General features: G+C 36.8%; 3 protein-coding genes across 6 annotated transcripts in view; 2 read left to right on the top strand and 1 right to left on the bottom strand.

Moving 5' to 3' along the window:
• Nucleotides 1–9,793, top strand: part of LOC120417442 (galactokinase-like) — a 104,414-nt gene extending 94,621 nt beyond the window's left edge. For all 4 annotated transcript variants that reach the window (XM_039579486.1, XM_052711341.1, XM_052711340.1 and 1 more), the window contains 3 exons: nt 63–244; nt 3,852–3,961; nt 9,408–9,793. In XM_039579486.1, coding sequence (XP_039435420.1) covers nt 63–244; nt 3,852–3,961; nt 9,408–9,707 — 592 coding nt within the window. In that variant the 3' untranslated portion in view covers nt 9,708–9,793. The remainder of the gene's footprint in view (nt 1–62; nt 245–3,851; nt 3,962–9,407) is intronic.
• Nucleotides 9,794–12,766: 2,973 nt separating this feature from the next.
• Nucleotides 12,767–13,698, top strand: LOC128093686 (uncharacterized). Its single transcript, XM_052711336.1, has 2 exons — nt 12,767–13,240; nt 13,304–13,698. The coding sequence occupies exons 1-2, from the start codon at nt 13,045–13,047 to the stop codon at nt 13,471–13,473; spliced, it is 366 nt and encodes a 121-aa protein (XP_052567296.1). The 5' UTR covers nt 12,767–13,044; the 3' UTR covers nt 13,474–13,698.
• A 1,223-nt stretch (nt 13,699–14,921) lies between these two features.
• LOC120417434 (zinc finger protein 574-like) lies at nt 14,922–16,053 on the bottom strand. Its single transcript, XM_052711349.1, has 3 exons — nt 15,879–16,053; nt 15,112–15,816; nt 14,922–15,046 (listed from the first exon to the last, which is right to left on the bottom strand). Exons 1-3 carry the CDS (start codon nt 15,999–16,001, stop codon nt 14,978–14,980), a joined length of 897 nt encoding a protein of 298 aa, XP_052567309.1. The 5' UTR covers nt 16,002–16,053; the 3' UTR covers nt 14,922–14,977.
• Between the last annotated feature and the right edge of the window lie 2,868 nt (nt 16,054–18,921).

Raw genomic sequence — 18,921 nt, 5'->3', positions numbered from 1 at the left:
GGGGGCGTAGTGCCAATAGTTTCGTTTTTTAATTTTTTTGTCAATTTCGTTTCTCTCCCCAGGAACCTCTCCGTGCAGCAGATCCCGTTCGAGGCCGAGGGGCTGGCCGTGCTGATCTGCAACTCGAACGTCAAGCACGAGCTGTCCTCGAGCGAGTACCCGCTGCGGCGCAAGCAGTGCCAGCAGGCCCTGCAGCTGATGGGGCTCAAGAGTTACCGCGAGGCCACCGAGCGGAGTCTGGACGGTAGGTCATCAGGCATCCACTGGAAAAAATGGGTCAATCACGCATACGCACACATTGGTGGTGGGAAATTTCAGGAATTTCGGTTAAGGGTGCAAAAAAAAATGTGTATTTCAGAGTCAGTTGGATCATTTTATAATTAAGTAGTTTTTAGTTAGAAAGGTGATTGTTGCACTAACAACTTTCTTGTGACCAAAGAAGCCATTTTGTGTTATTAATACATCCATACATCCATGTCTTGGGCAAAATTGTAGGTATTTATGAGGACTGTAAAAAAACAAATAGAGCAATTCCGGCCCAAAACAGGAATTTTTCAGGTACTTTTTTCTCGACCCTCTCCAATTTCAATGAAACTTTGTAGACATGTTATACTTCGCTTATATAAGCCATTTTTATGAATATGTAGCAAGTTACACTCGATAATGACATTTGAGAAGGGCGTAAGTGTTTTAAATATTTTTGTAATTCGGAATTTAAATATTTCTGTATCTCGAAGCCGTTGCATCGTATCAAAAAGTGGTCAAAGACAAACTTGTAGGAAATTTGACGGGCTTTTCGATAAAAATACACTGAAAGAAAAAAACACCCAACTTTTATGAGATTTTTTGATTTTTAAGTTTAAAAGTCAAATTTGAGGGGGAGCTCACGATTTTTTTTCGTTCAAAATTTTTGTGAAGATAGCCTAAGATGTTACAAAAAGACTCACGAAAAATGCAGGATGGAGCAACTCACCTAAAAAAATAAAAAAATCATTTACTTAAACTGTTTTTTTGAAAAGTGCTCTAAACGTCAAAATTTTCAAAAACCGAATACGAGAATCGATTTTCCAGACAATTTTACATAAAAGTCTCCATATTGACCATTGTCCTAAGTCCAATCCTTGTGAAGTTACAGCGGTTTTAAAAATAAAAATGTAGAAAAAATAGGTTTTTTGATGGTTTTTGGCAATTTCTATATGGCAGACTCGATTTTTCAGTCTTGAAGATATTTTTAATAGAAAGCTCGTCCAATTTCCCATAAGTTTGTCTTTGACCACATTTCAATTGGATATATGGGCTTACATTTATAAGCTAATTTACTATCCAGGTTACTATACTACACTGAAAAAATATGATGTTTTCAATTATGAGCAATGTAATTAGCTTATATCAGCAAGCTCATACATCCAATTTAAATGTTGTCAAAGACAAACTTATGGGAAATTTGACGAGCTTTCCGGTAAAAATATTTACGAGACTGAAAAATCAAGTCTGTCATATAGAAATTGCCAAAAACCATCAAAAAACCTATTTTTTCAACATTTTTATTTTTAAAACCGCTGTAACTTTACAAGGATTGGACTTAGGACAATGGTCAATATGGAGACTTTTATGTAAAATTGTCTGGAAAATCTGGATCTTTGGCGGCGTGCGTGAGAACACTGTATGGAGGAGAAGGATGAACCACGAGCTGGCGCAACTCTACGGCAAGCCAAGTATTCGGAAGGTCGCCAAGGCTGGCCGGATCAGGTGGGCCGGACACGTCGCGAGAATGCCGGACGCGCTGGATGCGCGCCAACCGAACCAGACTCTCAATCCGGTGAAGTTGGTGTTCAATTCGGAGCCGGTTGGAACGCGGCGGAGGGGGGCGCAACGAGCAAGGTGGTTGAACCAAGTGGAGGAAGATCTGGAAAGTGTGGGAGTTCCGCAGCGGAATTGGAGAGAAGCAGCCCAGGACCGAGTTAGATGGCAACGCATCTGGAGACAGCTCATGACCCGGAGGTTGTACGAGCAGTAAAAGTAAAGTAAGTAAGTGTCTGGAAAATCGATTCCCGTATTCGGTTTTTGAAAATTTTGACGTTTAGAGCACTTTTCAAAAAAACAGTTTAAGTAAATAATTTTTGTATTTTTTTAGGTGAGTTGCTCCATCCTGCATTTTTCGTGAGTCTTTTTGTAACATCTTAGGCTATCTTCACAAAAATTTTGAACGAAAAAAAATCGTGGGCTCCCCCTCAAATTTGACTTTTAAACTTAAAAATCAAAAAATCTCATAAAAGTTGGGTGTTTTTTTCTTTCAGTGTATTTTTATCGAAAAGCCCGTCAAATTTCCTACAAGTTTGTCTTTGACCACTTTTTGATACGATGCAACGGCATCGAGATACAGAAATATTTAAATTCCGAATTACAAAAATATTTAAAACACTTACGCCCTTCTCAAATGTCATTATCGAGTGGAACTGGCTCCATATACACAAAAATGGCTTATATAAGCGAAGGACAACATGTCTACAAAGTTTCATTGAAATCGGAGAGGGTCGGGTACAACCGATTCCCTTTTTGGCATGGAATTGCTCAAAGTTACACGGAAAAAAAATCTTGCCGATTTTTGAAATTATTTATTTATTCACAAAGACTAAATTTCCAGAAATTGCTATTTTTTATTTTCGAGATTTTTTTATATGCAACGCAACTATTGAGCAAGGCTAACATTTCAAAAGGGCCAAACATCCAATATTACGCATTTTTGAAATTTTAGTCTTGATTAAATAAAATGAAAATATTGTTTTCGAAAAGCTCGAAAAAAATCACGAATATTTCATATTTAACATTGAAATCGGACCATTGGTTCCTGAGGGGTTGTACAGTCATTACAACATTATAAGAAACTCACTCAAGTGTCTTGTCTTCCAATCCAATCGGTGTAATTTTTATTCCAATCAGAATATTTTTTTTATGAGTCTTTTGATCTTGTCTCCAACCTTTCTCATTTTTTCCTGCATCGTATAGAGGTATTTTATGTTCTGTCTCATGTAAAGCTTGTTGTTGAGTTGTATGTATTGTATTAAATACTTTCGAATGATTTGTAGAGTTCTAAGAAAATCGTTAACGTTAGCGTTACTTTAAATATTATGTCTTACCAGTTTCTTTGTCTTTGTTGAGAGTCTGATTAAATAAATTCTTTATTTAACTTAGTACATTTATAGTTGCGATTTATGGTTTTGAGATTGTCTATTATGATGGCTTTTAACTATTTGTTTTCGATGACACTTAAGGTGTTTTGTGTAGTTTGTCTTTTATCTACAGTAAAAAATGATGATTTTACATCTGTTCCTAAAATTAAACCATTTTTTACTGTGTAGTTTGTATTTTATGTTATTAGCTTATAAAACTTTTGTTCGGTTTGGTTAACATTTTCTCATTTTCATTATTTTCAAAGTATTATGTTTCCTGTAGAAAACTAAAATAATGGTTGAAATAAAGTGCTGTCTGCGAAATTGAATTCATTTCATTTTTCTCCTATCACTTAGCCTTTAGAAACAACTTTATAACTCTGTTTCCTTATCTCTCTGTAAATGTACACCTTTCCCAAACTCCTTGAACCAACTCTGTCAAGTGTTCTCCATCAACCGGTGAAAAGTTCTTCATCCATGTCCTAATGATACCCTGGTTTACATTTTACCGGATTTTCACACACACCCACGCACTCACTCACCTGTTGGTCGGAAAATCTCAACACTTCTCATTAACTCAACAACGACGACGGCGTGTAACCATCACCCACCATCGCGTTTAACGATGTCGTCTTGATGATGCGTGGTGGATTTTTCACACCCAATTCCACTCCCCCCCAGCACTGAAGGGAGCTGACGAGGTGCTGCTGAAACGGGCCCGTCACGTCATCACCGAGATTAAACGCACGACCGAGGCAGCCGACGCGCTCAGGGCGGGCGACTTTGAAGAGGTGAGTGGTTATTATGCGATCATAAATTCTGGAGTACTTTTTCAAAATAAGGAATTTATAAACAGTCCAGACTTGCTGATCGAACTAAAAATAAACAAATGGAGGCATATTTTTGATTGCCTAGCCGAACCCTAAACTACGCTTAAATGATTTTTAATTTTTAATGCAGCGAGGAAATTTGTAATTTATCAGACAATTACTTATCGTTACAATTATTTTTTTTATTTTTTTCTTTTCAATTTTAACTAAATTGGGATCCAAGAACTTGGAAAAAAATTACATGGTAATATTTCATAAAAAAATATCCCTTAACAGCTCTGAAATACGCATTTTTTGTATTTTTTTAAACTTTACGATTTATTAAACTTTGTTGATTCCTTCCCTATTCTCAAAGAAGCAATTTTTCGTCGTTTGTTGAGCATACATTTTTGCACACAAATTTTACTGTTGTCCAAACAAATTTAAATATTCAAGAATTGAGAATGGACTTTCTGATGAATTTGATGTCCTCTGAAAAGTGGCAATAAAAAAGAGATACATTCAAGAAAAAAAATGTTGCATCAGCCGGACCCTGAGATGACAGTTTTCATGAGTTGCGCGTATTCACCGACAGATGGCCAGTGGGCCTCGTCATAGTCCGCCCATTAAAAACACAACTCAAAATTTGCATGGGAATCTTTGTTTTCGTGACGGCTTTCGCGGCACGCTCACTTGACCTGTTTTAAATTAATATTTGAACGTGGCGTATCTCTAAACAAGTTTTTCAAGAAAATGATTCCAGACTGCTTATTTTGTCGTTTTAAACCGAAACAAGTCAAAACTATATTAATTCAAACTATTCGCCATTTACAAAAGTTTGTCTAGATAATATCAAAGGCCGCCATCTTAGGCCAACTGGGCCCACAAAAAGAGGTACGCTCAGTTTGTATGGGAGCTGTCTACATGCTCCCGGGCTGTGTCGCATTATCCAGATTTTTTAGCAAAGATGGTGTTTCGAATGTTGCACGCCCGAAATGTCAAAATCACGCAGTGGCACCAACATTAGAATGAAAGCGTGGCTGTCATGCCATGCAACGATGCCAGATTATTTTATGGGAGATCTGTATTTTCTTAAAAATAAATCTGTATTTTATCTGTATCATGTCAAATTTGAAGCCACAGAACATTTTTTTGAATTTTCAACAGCAGATTTAAGCTTTTGAATCATATTAAAGCATATAATTCAATTTCTAAATTGTTGAAATTTTGAAATAAAATCATTTAAAAAAAATCTGTACATACAGGTTTTTGAGATTTTTGGGATTGGCAAACATTTTTTTTGTCATGTTGGTATCACTGCGTGATTTTGACATTTCGGGCGTGCAACATTCGCTTCTTCGCTTAAAAATCTGGACAGCTAACAAAATCGATTCAAGCAAAAACATTCTTTTTGGAAATTTTGATTTTTAATCTATTTTAGAGGAGCAAAAAAGTCAACTTTTGAGCTATGACTCAATAAGGGCAAAAATAGTTGACAGTGTTGTAATTTATTTTCAATCTTTGAAAAAGGGACGATACAATCTCACTTCATATTAAGATGCAAAATAAGATTTCAAATCATGAAGAACTGATTTTAAAAAAGGGCCTTGTGATTGAAGTGAATCCTTTTCAACCGTTTGTTTAAAGTTTGCTAATAAAATGATGCTAACAAAAAATGGTAACTCTGTCAAATATTATTTACCCCTAAGAAATTTTTCAACTTTTTGGAAAAAAGATCATTTTTTGTATTTTTCATTTGGATGCAATCAACGAAGACATTTGCATCACCAGTTCATCCCTAGAAATCTTCATACAATTTTGACAGTTTGTTGGTATCATTAGAACAGATTTCTGTTCAATTTGGTGTATTCAGCAAAGTTTTTGATATGTATTGCTTAAGAAAAACGTGCAAAAAAATGTCACACACCTAGAAAATAAATCAACTAGTTTTGGAAAATATCTTTGCTAGAAAAGTTTAATATGACAAAAAGCCAGCTTTTGAGCATAAGTTGATCGAAATTAATTCAGCAGTGTTGCCAACTTTTGAACTTGGTTCGAATAACTAAACTTTGTTAAATATTATTTTAAGATGTAATATTAAATTTGCAATCGAAAAGTACCTACATTAAATTGATATCGTGCAGGGTTGTCAAGTTGTACTCATTTAAAATTCATTTCTTGTTAATAATAACGTGACATTTTTACCCTTAGCTTAACCACAGAGTCACCAAACAAATATTTTTTTTAAATTAAGACTAACATTTCAAAAAGGCCAAACATTCAATATTACGCCCTTATAAAATTTAAGTTTTGATTTTTTTTCAAAGTATTGTTTTCGAAAAGAAAATTTTTACAATTGTTTCATATTTTAACATTGAAATTCGGATCATTAGTTGCTGAAATATCGACGTTAGAAAATTGAGGGTTGTTTCGGTGAGACTCAAAAAAACTTCAATTTTCCTGTTTCTTTTTCTTAAGGCCGCTGTATCTCAGCACCCAGTGGTCCAATCTTTCTATATTTTCCGGGAATTCGCGAAATTCAAGCGGAAGAATACATTTTCGTAAGTTTTAGGAATTACTTTTTGAAACATCTTCTGGAAAATAATAAATGAACAAACTCTACATGATTTTGTTCAATTAATTGTATTGTTTGGTATATTTAATTAATCAGACTATCACAAATTATGATCACAGAATTTTTTCTGATAATGTTAATTTTTGAAGCAACTGGGAATAGATCTTGCTTAATGAGTATTAAATTATTATAATTAGGTAAGCTTTTAACAGGTTGATGTTATTTCATCAAAACAATTTTAACTCAAAAACAAACAAAAACAAACCATCCTCATTAACGACCCCCGGGTCTTTTGTGGTCTCTATTGCAAGTTTCTGCTCGAACCTAGGAGTCCGAAGGCTTGAATGGGGAGAGCACCCAAACCTCTTTTTACTCCAAGGAACCTTCCACCCCAGTGTTTGAACTGACGACCTTTGGATTGCGAGTCCAACCGCCGCCAGCGATTCCACCGGAGTAGGCTTGGTTTGGTGTGTTGTTTGTACTTATGGCATGGAGACGACTCCTACACCTGGAATGACTTAACGGCTTAACAACCAAGGCCGGGACCGACATTTTACTTCCTCATCCGATGGAAGGTTGGAGCAGATGGGAATCAAACCCAGAATCATCCGCTTACAAAGCGGACAGCGTAACCATTCGGCCACGCACTGCCACACAATTTTAACTCCTTACCTCCAAATTAATATTGAGATTTTTTTACGTTTTTGTTTACCATGATCAAATGAGATGAAAAAAGAATTTGTGAAAAAAGAATTAATTCGATTGATTGAATACCTAGTACTAAAGAAATTACAATTTGAATTAAAAGAATTATGAGCACTGGTGCAACTGCAGGTTAGAGGGTTAAATGTGAAAAAATAGAAGACTTTTTGTGGAATGATGTTAATTTATCGTATAATTCAAATCATGTTGCATAATAAAACAAAAAAAAAATCATTGAAAAATAACTTTCTTTTGTTTGTTCTCAAAAAATGCAAAAATATATTCAAAGCATGCTTCAAATATTTGAAAACATTGGGTTGTTTGGAGTAAAACCAACACTAAAAAGCTGAAACCAGTATTTGTCATGAAATACATAATTTCTGCATGTTTTTTTCTCATTTCAATAAACTGGTTACAGAGGCAAGTTTAAAATTTCTCATCAAAAACACCAAAATACATTTTCTTGTAGTTGAATGATTTTTTACATTCAGTCAAGCTGATCACTTATTTAAACCATTGATGTTGATGTCCTAAACAATTTTGTTGCATAATATTAATTAAAACTAAGATCATAACAATTTTAAATAAATTTTAAATTTCCCGGGAAATTTGTAACCCCAGGAAATTGGACGCTCTAATTAAGATGCAATATAAATATTGGACTAAAATTGATGTTTTTGGTCTCTTCCAGGTGGATTTCTGTCGAAAAAACGCATTTTTTCTATTTATTTAGACTAATTTTCTCAGTAAAACCAATATATGCAGCTTGTAGGAAATTTCAAGGCGAACATTTTTCCTTCGAAGAAAATGCAATTTTGATACGCCAGTGCCGAGATATTTAAGTTTTAGTGATAAAAAAGTGCTAAATTTCAAAATGACCTCAAGATGGGACAGGCTAATGGCCCTCCATAAAAAAATCTGTGAAGTACTTTGTGATTGATGTATCAAAATTTCGACGGTTTTGTTCGAACGCGAATCAGTTCAATACCAAGCGTCGGATTGAGGTGCTCTTTGTTGCGTTGGGTTTGTATGAATCCAAGGAAGGTTCTTACGCCAAAAATTTACAACTTTGGCCACTCTGGAAGCGACTCCCGAAAATCTGCAGATTGCATGGCAAAAATCACGTGAAATCTAATTTTGATTAGAGGAGGCTGAATAAGCAAACAAGCTGAATACGTTAAATTTTTTGTATTTTATTTTTCCCAATAATCACTATTTTTTTCAAAAATGCATCACTCGGCGGCAGAATTTTTGACCATACTTCTTTATGGCTCAAAAGTTGCGGGTTTTGATCCCCTAAAACATATCAAAAAACCTCCAAATAGCAAAACAAACAAATTTTGGGAAATTGAGTTTTTGTGAAAAAGTGAATTAAAAAATCGGCAAACAAAATTTTCCGTGTACCTGAATTGTCCTCAACAATACCTTCAACTTTGCCGAAGACACCAAATTGATCAGAAAATTCATTCAAAAGTCACTGTTTTTCGAATATTTACGTACCATTTTTGTATGGACAGCTGCCATAATTATATGGAGACTTGTACGGGTGACCCAATGACACAGAATGGCTTGTTTGGTCATAGGGAAGGCCCCGACAAAGCTTAAGCCAACTAAAAAAAATACATATAAAATCCATTTCCGGTTTTGGAAGTGGATTGCTCCGGAGCCTTACTTACAGGCACACAATTTACTATTTATTAATTTGAAAAAAAAAAAATTACGTTCGGTTCAAAAGACTCATTTGTTTCCCAGAATGACTTTTTAAGCATGAAAAATCCCTTTCCCATAATCGTGAATCAACTGAGTAATTGGCATTCACCGCCAGTTACAGCTGATGATGGTCTCATTCCAAATTCCAGCCACATAATTTGTTTTCCCCCGAAAAGCTCTAGCCAAACCTGCGCGACGAGTGCAGTGCACTCACCTCAATTATGATGAGAATAAATATTAAAATTTCCATTCCATTTAAGCGCCATTACGAAGCAGAGCGATGGCACGGCCCAGCCAAATTTATTAACTTTATCTCGTTCATTTCTTCTCATTTCACGCTGTCATCGCCGCCACCCTGGTTCGTGAACCACCCCCGGCGGACAAATGGAACCTACCAAACAAACAAATGACGCCCCATTTGTAACCGGACCCCGGAATCAGATGGGCAAGCTGATGGCCGCGTCGCACAACTCGCTGCGGGATGACTTTGAGGTGTCGTGCCACGAGGTGGACATCCTAGTCGAGGCCACCCTGGGGGCGCCCGGCGTGCTGGGCACTCGCATGACCGGGGGTGGCTTCGGCGGCTGCACCGTCACGCTGGTCCAGAAGGAGTTGGTGGAGGACGCCGTCAAGACCATCGATACGATCTACTCGCGCAAGGTGGGCGGAAAGTTTAAGGCGCGGTTCTTCCTGGCGGAACCGGCCGAGGGGGCGCGGGTCATCAACCTGAGGGCGTACTAGTGGGGGAAGCGAATGGGCAGTGTGGTGACGGGGTTCGGGTGGTTTGTGGTGAAATAATAAAATGTTGCAATGTTTTAACTGTCGTACGAGGTGTGGTTTATTTTGATATCACAGTTCTTAGAATCAAAAGGTGTACTTGACATCTTGAAAGACAGGCTCAATTTTTTTCAATTCAATTCGGTTTTATTGGTGAATAATCAAGATACAATGAGTTATTTTGAAGTGCATAACAGAGTTTTGGAGTTCCTTACAGCTGTGTGTTGCATCATAATCCATTTAGGAACAATTATTTCTTTAACTAAGGCACTAGCAAGAGTAAGAAAAAACTATAAAAAAAACTTACAGAAATTGCAAAGGAAAGGGGATAGAGGAAGAGAAAGCTTATATCCAGATCACAGGTAATTTATCCTTTGTAGATGTGTTTGATCATCAGTTCCCCAAGGGCCAGGAATTGTTCTGCCTTGTTCCGGCAGCTCCGAAACCGCGTCATCATCTCCCCCGCGAGAGCAAAGAACTCCGGCAGGGTGAAGAGATCTTCCCCGGTGACTTCTTGCTGGGCCGTACTGCCGCTACCGGCAGCGACCACGCTGGCGAACGATCGCCCCCATCCAGGAGGGAACGCTGAGTTGTCCGCTGGAACCGTACGCTGTCCAGCTGCAGGAACGGCTGCGCTCGTACTTCGCTGAGGAGGGTGGGACGCTTTCTTCTTCCTCTTTTCCTGCTCCTCGAGGTAGGCCTTGCGCGCGACGCATCCGCGGTAATTGCCGGTATGGTTGCCGTTACAGTTCGCGCACTTTACGCGCGGCTTGGTTTGTTCTGCGTTGTCCCCGCTGACGCTGGAGGAGGAGAAAGCAGCCCTCACGAATCTTACGCTTCGCCTTACGCAGGAGAACATTGACCTTCGGGATGGGCGCAACATACCGCGGGTTAGTACTTAGATTTAAATTTTCATTCATTACATAATTAATGATTGTTTTTCTACAGGCGATATTTACACCCAAGGGGTTTCCAACATCGTGTCAGACTGGTCACTAATCCGGAATTACTTGGAGTTTAAGCAAGTAATTCGGTAATTCCGGATTTACGCAGTAATTCCAGAGTAATCCTGGTAATTCCTGATAATTCCTATAATCCTGATAATTCCATGAATATTTTTTTTGTGAAAACATACCTCAGAAAATAATAAAACAATAAAAATAACTGTTTAAAAATAAATCTCGATAAACCTTTTATGAATCTTTTATTTGCTGATTAATTTTCAAGTGAGGAACTAAAGTTGTAGCTAATAAGGAATAATTCTGATTTTGAGCAAGTAATTCAGTAATTCCAGAATTACTCCGCAATTCTTCAGTAATTCTTGTAATTCCGGAATTACCTAGTAATTCCACAGTAATTCGTGTAATTCCATAGTTACTCTACTGAGTAACGTGTTTTCTCATTAAATCAAGTAACTACTGGTAATCCTACGGGAGCGAATGACCCTATAAGGTTTAAGTTCCCCTAATAAAATCAACAACAACAACTGGGAATTATTTAACGGAAATTGGCAATTTGACATGACTAAAACAGCTTATAAATTGACATGACTAAAACAGCTTATAAAATTTCATTAAAGATGACTTATAAACAAAAACGAAATCAAATAAAATTATACCAATTTATGTAAAACTTTAGATAAGTTTAGACCTGCATGTTTTCCATAAGAAAATATTTTAAACATTACTTCACCCAAAGTTAAAGAACGAGGGATAGTCCTCACGAAAAGAAACGTGAGGAAAGTGCTATTTTGCGAGAGTATAATCATCTCGCGTGTTCATTCGTTCATTGGAACAGTTCATCGTATTGAGTGGCTTATATGGACAAATGAACACCACTTAGTTACCGCCACACCATGACCCATACGGCAAAGGCACGGTTCAATATGCCGAAGGTCTTGGGTTCGAGTCTCGGTGTCGGTACTTTTTTTTTGATAGATGAACTTTTTTTGAAGATGAACCCATGAGTAAAGTACTCTCAGTAATTTCGGGATTTATCCTCTCCGTCCGCACACAGTACCATTTTACTACCGAATCTCTTTATCCTCTCGTATGCCGATGTCCAGTTTTGGGTGTTCAAACCACTAACTGGGGAAAATCTGGACTGCAGTATGAAAAGGTACAGGAGATTTGAGAGCAATTAATTTACAAATCGGTGTATAAATTGTACTGTTCTGTTCATGTTTTAACCGAAATCCATCAAATAAATCAAAATATTATGCAAACAGTTGTCTTAGTTCGATGTCTTGATTTGCCACAGGTGCTGGTGTATCAAATCTAATCTAAACCTAGCACTGCCAGTCTTTCGAGGGCATCCTGGAAAATGCCTGAGGTTGATTAACGCCTAGCATCCTCTTGTCATTACTAACAATTGCAGTGCCCCAATGCATTAGATTGCACTGAAAAATCACAAACATTAAAACGGCCAGGCCAACTCCATAAAGTTAACCGCAAAGATGATTCGTCGAAGTGGATTGAGTTTGAGCACGACAACAATACAATACAGTTCTGAATCTACAGGGGAGGAAGAATTGCCCCAGATGCCGGTGTATGATGAAAAATAAATAATATGATTTTTTTTCAAATTTAAAACCATAAATTTACGTTAATACAGTCTTTTCAAATATTTATAGAATTAAATAGACTATATATTTGAAGCGCTAGCCATTTTGCGAATCCTAAAACAAAATTTTTAACAATTTTCGTTTATAAGTCAAATGAGTTCTGATATATATGCTGATATAAAATTGGGTCCTTAAATTAAGCTTAGATTTCTAGTATTATTGTTCACAACGATTAAGTTTACTTTTCTGACCAAAATAACCCTTTGTTCGACTACAAAGGGTTTACAATGGATTTTTAAATAAATTTTGAAAAATTAATTTCGCGGCCTTTCATGACAGTAAAGGGCCAAGGAGGACCGGGCTTCCGGGAATTCCCGATACAAAATATAAAAATTCCCGGTTTTTTTAAATCCCGTGAATTTTTTCCCTGGATTTCCCGGGATGGACGCATTTTTTTCCAAGCACGTGGTTTTGTGTGTTTGACAGCTGTCAGTCGAATCAATTCAAAAGACGTTTTTCAATATGCTGGAAGCTATAGGCAGTAATTCCAAGTATTTTTTTTATTTAGAGCAAATTTGTGTGGTTTCTGGTAATCCAAGTAATTCTGGGAACTCAAAGTAATCCGTGACATATTGCCAGTAATCCTGGTAATTCCATTCAGACTGGTCAGTAATCCTTGATGCTGGAAACCCCTTGTTTACACCCGGCTTTTACCTCACCGTCGAACAGCTGGAGCAGATGGCCAAACAAGAGACCAAAGTGTCCCTTTTTGTTGGGCTGCTCGTTACGGAGTTGGTTGGGGAAAACCGCCTAATCAACATGAGCGTTACTGGCAAACCATGCCAACGCTTCCGTAATAAGCGCAACGCGGATGGCACGTGCACGCATCCGCCAAAGGAGGGACTGGACCCTGAGGTTTTTAACTTCATCTGCGGTGAGTTGAGAAAGGACAATGGGGAAAACGGTTTATTTATTTCATGCTTTTCAACATTTTCAGACAAAGTCGCTGAGCGAGCCGCCATCATTAATGGTGCGGAAAATGTCGCTTTAATCCGTGCGGCGTCGAACGAGACACTAATTCGAGGGTTTATTGCAACCAAGATCCAGAACCTCGTCAAGTCCCATCGGAAACGCGCTCGAGGATTGGAGAAGTCGGGTTCGGGATAGATCATCTATGCGTTAACGCTGGCTTGGTTTGAAGATGTTTTGATTTTGTGATCGTTAAGTTTTTTTTTTTTTTTAAGATTTGTTTGAGTTTAAATGACTAGAAGAAATGTGCTTTAAGACGCGAAATGAAAATTGAACAGTGAATTGAATGTTCTGCCTCGTTCGTAAATAAAATCCGAAATATTTCAAAAGATTCGAATTGGGTATTGAAGTTTTGTTTTTAGTATTAAAAAGTTTATTTGTGCAATTCCGTCGTGAAACTACTTACTTTTCCTGTCATTCTTGAACGACGAAAAAGCCTACTTTTCTGTACCAGAAATAACAGAATCGAATAGCAACACTTTTCAACATTTTATTTTTTTGATTTAAACGATTTATGACAGAATACATGAAAATTCGACTTAAAATTGCACTCAATGGGTGTTTTTCGAAATTGCAAAAAATGTTGGATGGTTGCTCGTTGCAAAAAGAGGTTTTTTTCAGCACTCGTCGTAGTCGTAGCTCTTTTTGCAACTTGTTGCATAAACTACTATTGCATAGAACTTATTGTTCGCTGCAACTCATCATTTTATTTTAAAAAAAATCAAGCATGTACAATTTTTTAAGTAACTAGCAATTAATTATGCTTAGGTAGAAACAGTTCAAAACTTTGACATTAGGTTTGACAACAGTTTTAAGGCTAGTATGCTGATCGGAAGGAAAGGGGTCAAGAAACAGCTTTACGAACAGCAGAACAAAGGAGAGAGAGAGCTGCCGCTGCTGCCCATTTGATTTTTTTCTTGACCGGTTCCTTCCGAAGTGCGTGTACCGCTTTAGGAACAAAGAGTTGCAGGTACGTTCAACTAATATAGTCTGAAAATGACAAGCATAAAGCATAGTTTCAAAAATAAGTAAAATTTGAAAACGCAGTAAATCCAAAATTTCAAATCTTTAAATCCTCTAAATTTGAGTTTCTAACCTAAATTATTACTCCAATGTGTAGTTTTTTTCTTTAATGATTCATGATGGCGGCATTTAAGAATTTAGGAATTAAAAAATTAAAGAATTAAACAAAAAAAAATGAGAATTTAAGAACAATTTTTCAACGGAGAAATGTGGTGCAGAGTATACCGAAAGTTTGGATTTTTAATAAAATGTATTTAAAACAATTTTAAATAATTTTAAACAATGATGCGTCAACAACGTATGTTTTGTTGTAGCAAAAATGTTATGTTCATCAATTATATAATCAGTTATATTTATTATTTGTTTGGTATAGTCTAATATCTTCTTGTTGACCCCTTCGTTCGACAACATTAACTCAAATTGTTAGCACCGTTTCAGGTATAATTTATTATTTGCCAGGCGCCGCCGCGGCTCAACTGCTTCCTGTCATTGAGAGAAGAATCGAATCAGATCAACGCGTCGTACCGACTCTCGATCCATTCCACTTACCGGGTGACGTTTCGCACGGATGCTTCCGATCGGGATGGTTGGTGCGCGCATGGGCTCCTCGATCAACTAACTACCGGTGCTTGAACACGCTGGCGCGCACCCCCGGTTGATAGCTGTTGCCACATTCGCGGTTGTGTTTCTGAAATTCAGGGAAATATATAAATTAAACTTCCACCTCTCCGAGTATGTACCAGTAACACCGACCCGGTGGGTGCAGAGTGTGGACGGACAGGCAAACCTTAGGCCACACGCACCGCACTCGTATGGCTTCTCGCCCGTGTGCAAGTTCATGTGGTACTTAAGGTTGCAGCGTTTGGTGAACGCCTTGTCGCAGATTTCGCAAAGAAACTTTGCGATGGTCGAGTGTAGATCCATGTGCTTCCGCAGATTCAGCACCAACTGGCCACACTTGGGGCACTTTTGGCGGCCCGGCTCGGTCTTCGGGACAATGCCGGCCAACAGCGCTGCCTCAATTTTGGCCGCCGCAAGCTCAATCGAGGCCATCGAATTGTGCGATTCCTCCGAAAGGCGCCCCTCGACCTCTCGTTTCGGCTTAACTTTGCGGTCCTCGTCGATCGATTGGCGCCGCCGCCGCCGTGCTGGGTCATCATCATTGGTCAAATGCTGCAAAAGGTAGTGCTTCGCCGGAACGGCTCCGTTGACCACACTCTTGGTGGGGACCGCCTTCGGTAAAGCCAACCGCTTGCCACCACTTTCGACCCGCCTGGCGTCCCGCGTCGCAGATCTAGCGCTGAAACCAGCAACGCTCGTGCGGATGTGCTGCCGGACCAGCGGGCCAAACATCCGGTGGAACTTTCGGTTCGCGTTCCGGCAACTCTCGACGAAATGATGATTCACAACAATCGTGGCCCGGCATTGTTGGCAAATCAGGGCGTCCGCGTTGCTGATCTGCAAAAAGAAACAAATTAACTAGAACCAGCCCCCGGCAGATCACAGCAAACCGAACCGACCTCTACCGTTGTGCAGTCGTAGATCTTTTCGGCTAGATCGCCGAAGATCGGACCCAGCTCGAACTGGGCGGTCGCGCACAATCGGCACACACGCTGCTTGCCGGACGTCAATCCGTTGACCATCGCGGAACCGATGTTGATGGCGAACTCCCGGAAAGCAAGACCAAAACGTGAAACGCCGACGCGGAAGATGAAAGAGAAACACTGTGAACAAAAACAGTGTGGCCGACTAGTAAACAAAGCCAATACACTCTGAACTATTTTTCGATTGAAAAAGGGTAAATTTTACACATAATCCCATTTTTAGCGTAAACTTGGGTTTACAAATAACAAATGAAAACACACGTTGAACCACTGGGAAACGACAAAGCATTGTTTCACAGCAGGAAATAAATATTTGTGTGGAGTTGAGATGAATCAAGTTTGAGTGTTCAACACTTCGTACAGGCTGCAGGCTGCACATCGTACAAAAAATATTTGTGTGCGTGTGATCGTTAAGATGAAATGGTTTTTTTTTACCGTTGTACATGAAAATTGCTCATATACACGCAAAACGGACATTAGGTATAAATTCCTAATTTTTAGTATTTTTTGAACTTATGTTCTAGCTTGTCAAATTATACCTAAAAATTAGTATTTTTTTCTTCCTAAAATTTAGGATTTTTTTAGAACACTGAAGTACTTCTTAAAAATTCCTAAATTTTAGTATTTTTTTTAGTTCTAAAATTGCGATTCACGTTTTGACAAGTCAAAACAAAATAATTTCGTGGCTGTGAGTTGGTGTTCCGCAGTGCTGCTGAAAACTAAGGAACTTTGGCAAGGTAAGTTTTGTGCAGGAAGAAAAGTGGCTCTCCGGTTCTGCACGGAGAACGGAACCCGGAGCATCCTTGTTAGAGGAAGTGTGGCTCGCGTACTTGTGGAAGAGGAGGAGGAGGAGGACGAAACCTTCAACTCCCGGCGGAATTAAAAAAGCCGCCACTTCCCTCTCGTGCTCTGGAGGACGGATCTCGGGACGGATATTTGCGGAAGAGCTGGAAAGGGGAAGTTTAAACGGACCCCAACCGTGGAGATTGTGTGAATGAAAAGTTGTATCGAGTTTGAGTTTGACGAACCAATTTTTATCTTTTTGTGATTTGGTTGGACGTTGCGGGTGTGTGTATGTATGCGTTTGTGGAAGTGTTCGCGTGTGTGTGTGTGTGTGTGTGTGTGTGTGTGTGTGTGTGTGTGTGTGTGTGTGTGTGTGTGTGTGTGTGTGTGTGTGTGTGTGTGTGTGTGTGTGTGTGTGTGTGTGTGTGTGTGTGTGTGTGTGTGTGTGTGTGTGAGAAAGTGGGAGAGAGAAGAGGAGGGGGAGAGAAAAAGTGGGAGCGAAGAGGGAATGAAAGAGAGCGAAAATGGGAAAGGGAGAGAGGAAGTAGAAAAGGGAGAGAAATGGGGAGTTTGTGAGAGAAGGCTGGAGGGGAAGAGCGAAAGAAAATGTGGGAAAGAGATAGGGTGAGGGTAGAGGAAGAGAGAGATAGAAAGTAAGAGAGAGAGAAAGTGGGAGTGAGAGGGGCAAAGATGAAGAAAGAGAGGGATAAGAGATATAGTTGGAGAGAGAGTAGGAGATGGAGAGATAGTAGGAGAGGGAGAGATAGTAGGAGAGGGAGAGATAGTAGGAGAGGGAGAGATAGTAGGAGAGGGAGAGATAGTAGGAGAGGGAGAGATAGTAGGAGAGGGAGAGATAGTAGGAGAGGGAGAGATAGTAGGAGAGGTAGAGAGAAGGTGGGAAAGAGAGAGGTGAGAAAATATGGGAGAGAAAGAAAGGGAGAGATGCTAGGAGAGAAAGAGAAAAAGTTGAATTGAGAGGAAGGGAAGAGAGAGATAGCAGGGAACAGGAAGAGCGAGAAAATAGAAAGAGAGGAGAGAGAGAGAAAATTTTAAAAATCTCTAATTCCAAACATTTTAAAACTCCAAAAAATCTTATATTCTACAATTCCAAATATATAAAGATTAAAATGTTGAAGTTGTAAAAATATTAAAATATTAAAATAATAAAAGATATTTAAAATAAATAAATATTGAAATATTAAAGATATATTATATAATATTATACAAAATTATAATGTTAAAATATTCAAATCATTAAATATTTATTTTAGGTACGTACATTTATGCAAAAGTTGTGTTTTATGTAAATAAAAATATTAATATCATTTAAAATTTTGTTTTTCTTCTGCCTGCATAACTCTTGGAAAATACCTAATTTAAAAATTAAAATATTGAAATATAAAAATATTAAAATATTAAAATATTAAAATATTAAAATATTAAAATATTAAAATATTAAAATATTAAAATATTAAAATATTAAAATATTAAAATATTAAAATATTAAAATATTAAAATATTAAAATATTAAAATATTAAAATATTAAAATATTAAAATATTAAAATATTAAAATATTAAAATATTAAAATATTAAAATATTAAAATATTAAAATATTAAAATATTAAAATATTAAAATATTAAAATATTAAAATATTAAAATATTAAAATATTAAAATATTAAAATATTAAAATATTAAAATATTAAAATATTAAAATATTAAAATATTAAAATATTAAAATATCAAAATATTAAAATATTAAAATATTAAAATATTAAAATATTAAAATATTAAAATATTAAAATATTAAAATATTAAAATATTAAAATATTAAAATATTAAAATATTAAAATATTAAAATATTAAAATATTAAAATATTAAAATATTAAAATATTAAAATATTAAAATATTAAAATATTAAAATATTAAAATATTAAAATATTAAAATATTAAAATATTAAAATATTAAAATATTAAAATATTAAAATATTAAAATATTAAAATATTAAAATATTAAAATATTAAAATATTAAAATATTAAAATATTAAAATATTAAAATATTAAAATATTAAAATATTAAAATATTAAAATATTAAAATATTAAAATATTAAAATATTAAAATATTAAAATATTAAAATATTAAAATATTAAAATATTAAAATATTAAAATAT

This window comes from Culex pipiens, unplaced genomic scaffold (assembly GCF_016801865.2).
Source record: "Culex pipiens pallens isolate TS unplaced genomic scaffold, TS_CPP_V2 Cpp_Un0002, whole genome shotgun sequence".
Classification (NCBI taxonomy): domain Eukaryota; kingdom Metazoa; phylum Arthropoda; class Insecta; order Diptera; family Culicidae; genus Culex; species Culex pipiens.
Note: the sequence above shows the minus strand (reverse complement) of the source record. Positions and strands in the feature narration are given on the sequence as shown.

Coding starts and splice junctions, on each gene's coding strand:
- LOC120417434 (XM_052711349.1), bottom strand. CDS start 16,001: ATGGTCAACGGATTGACGTCCGGCAAGCAGCGTGTGTGCCGATTGTGC. Junction 15,817..15,878: donor ACGACTGCACAACGGTAGAG/GTCGGTTCGGTT, acceptor TTCTTTTTGCAG/ATCAGCAACGCGGACGCCCT. Junction 15,047..15,111: donor CCACACTCTGCACCCACCGG/GTCGGTGTTACT, acceptor CCTGAATTTCAG/AAACACAACCGCGAATGTGG.
- LOC128093686 (XM_052711336.1), top strand. CDS start 13,045: ATGGCCAAACAAGAGACCAAAGTGTCCCTTTTTGTTGGGCTGCTCGTT. Junction 13,241..13,303: donor GGTTTTTAACTTCATCTGCG/GTGAGTTGAGAA, acceptor CAACATTTTCAG/ACAAAGTCGCTGAGCGAGCC.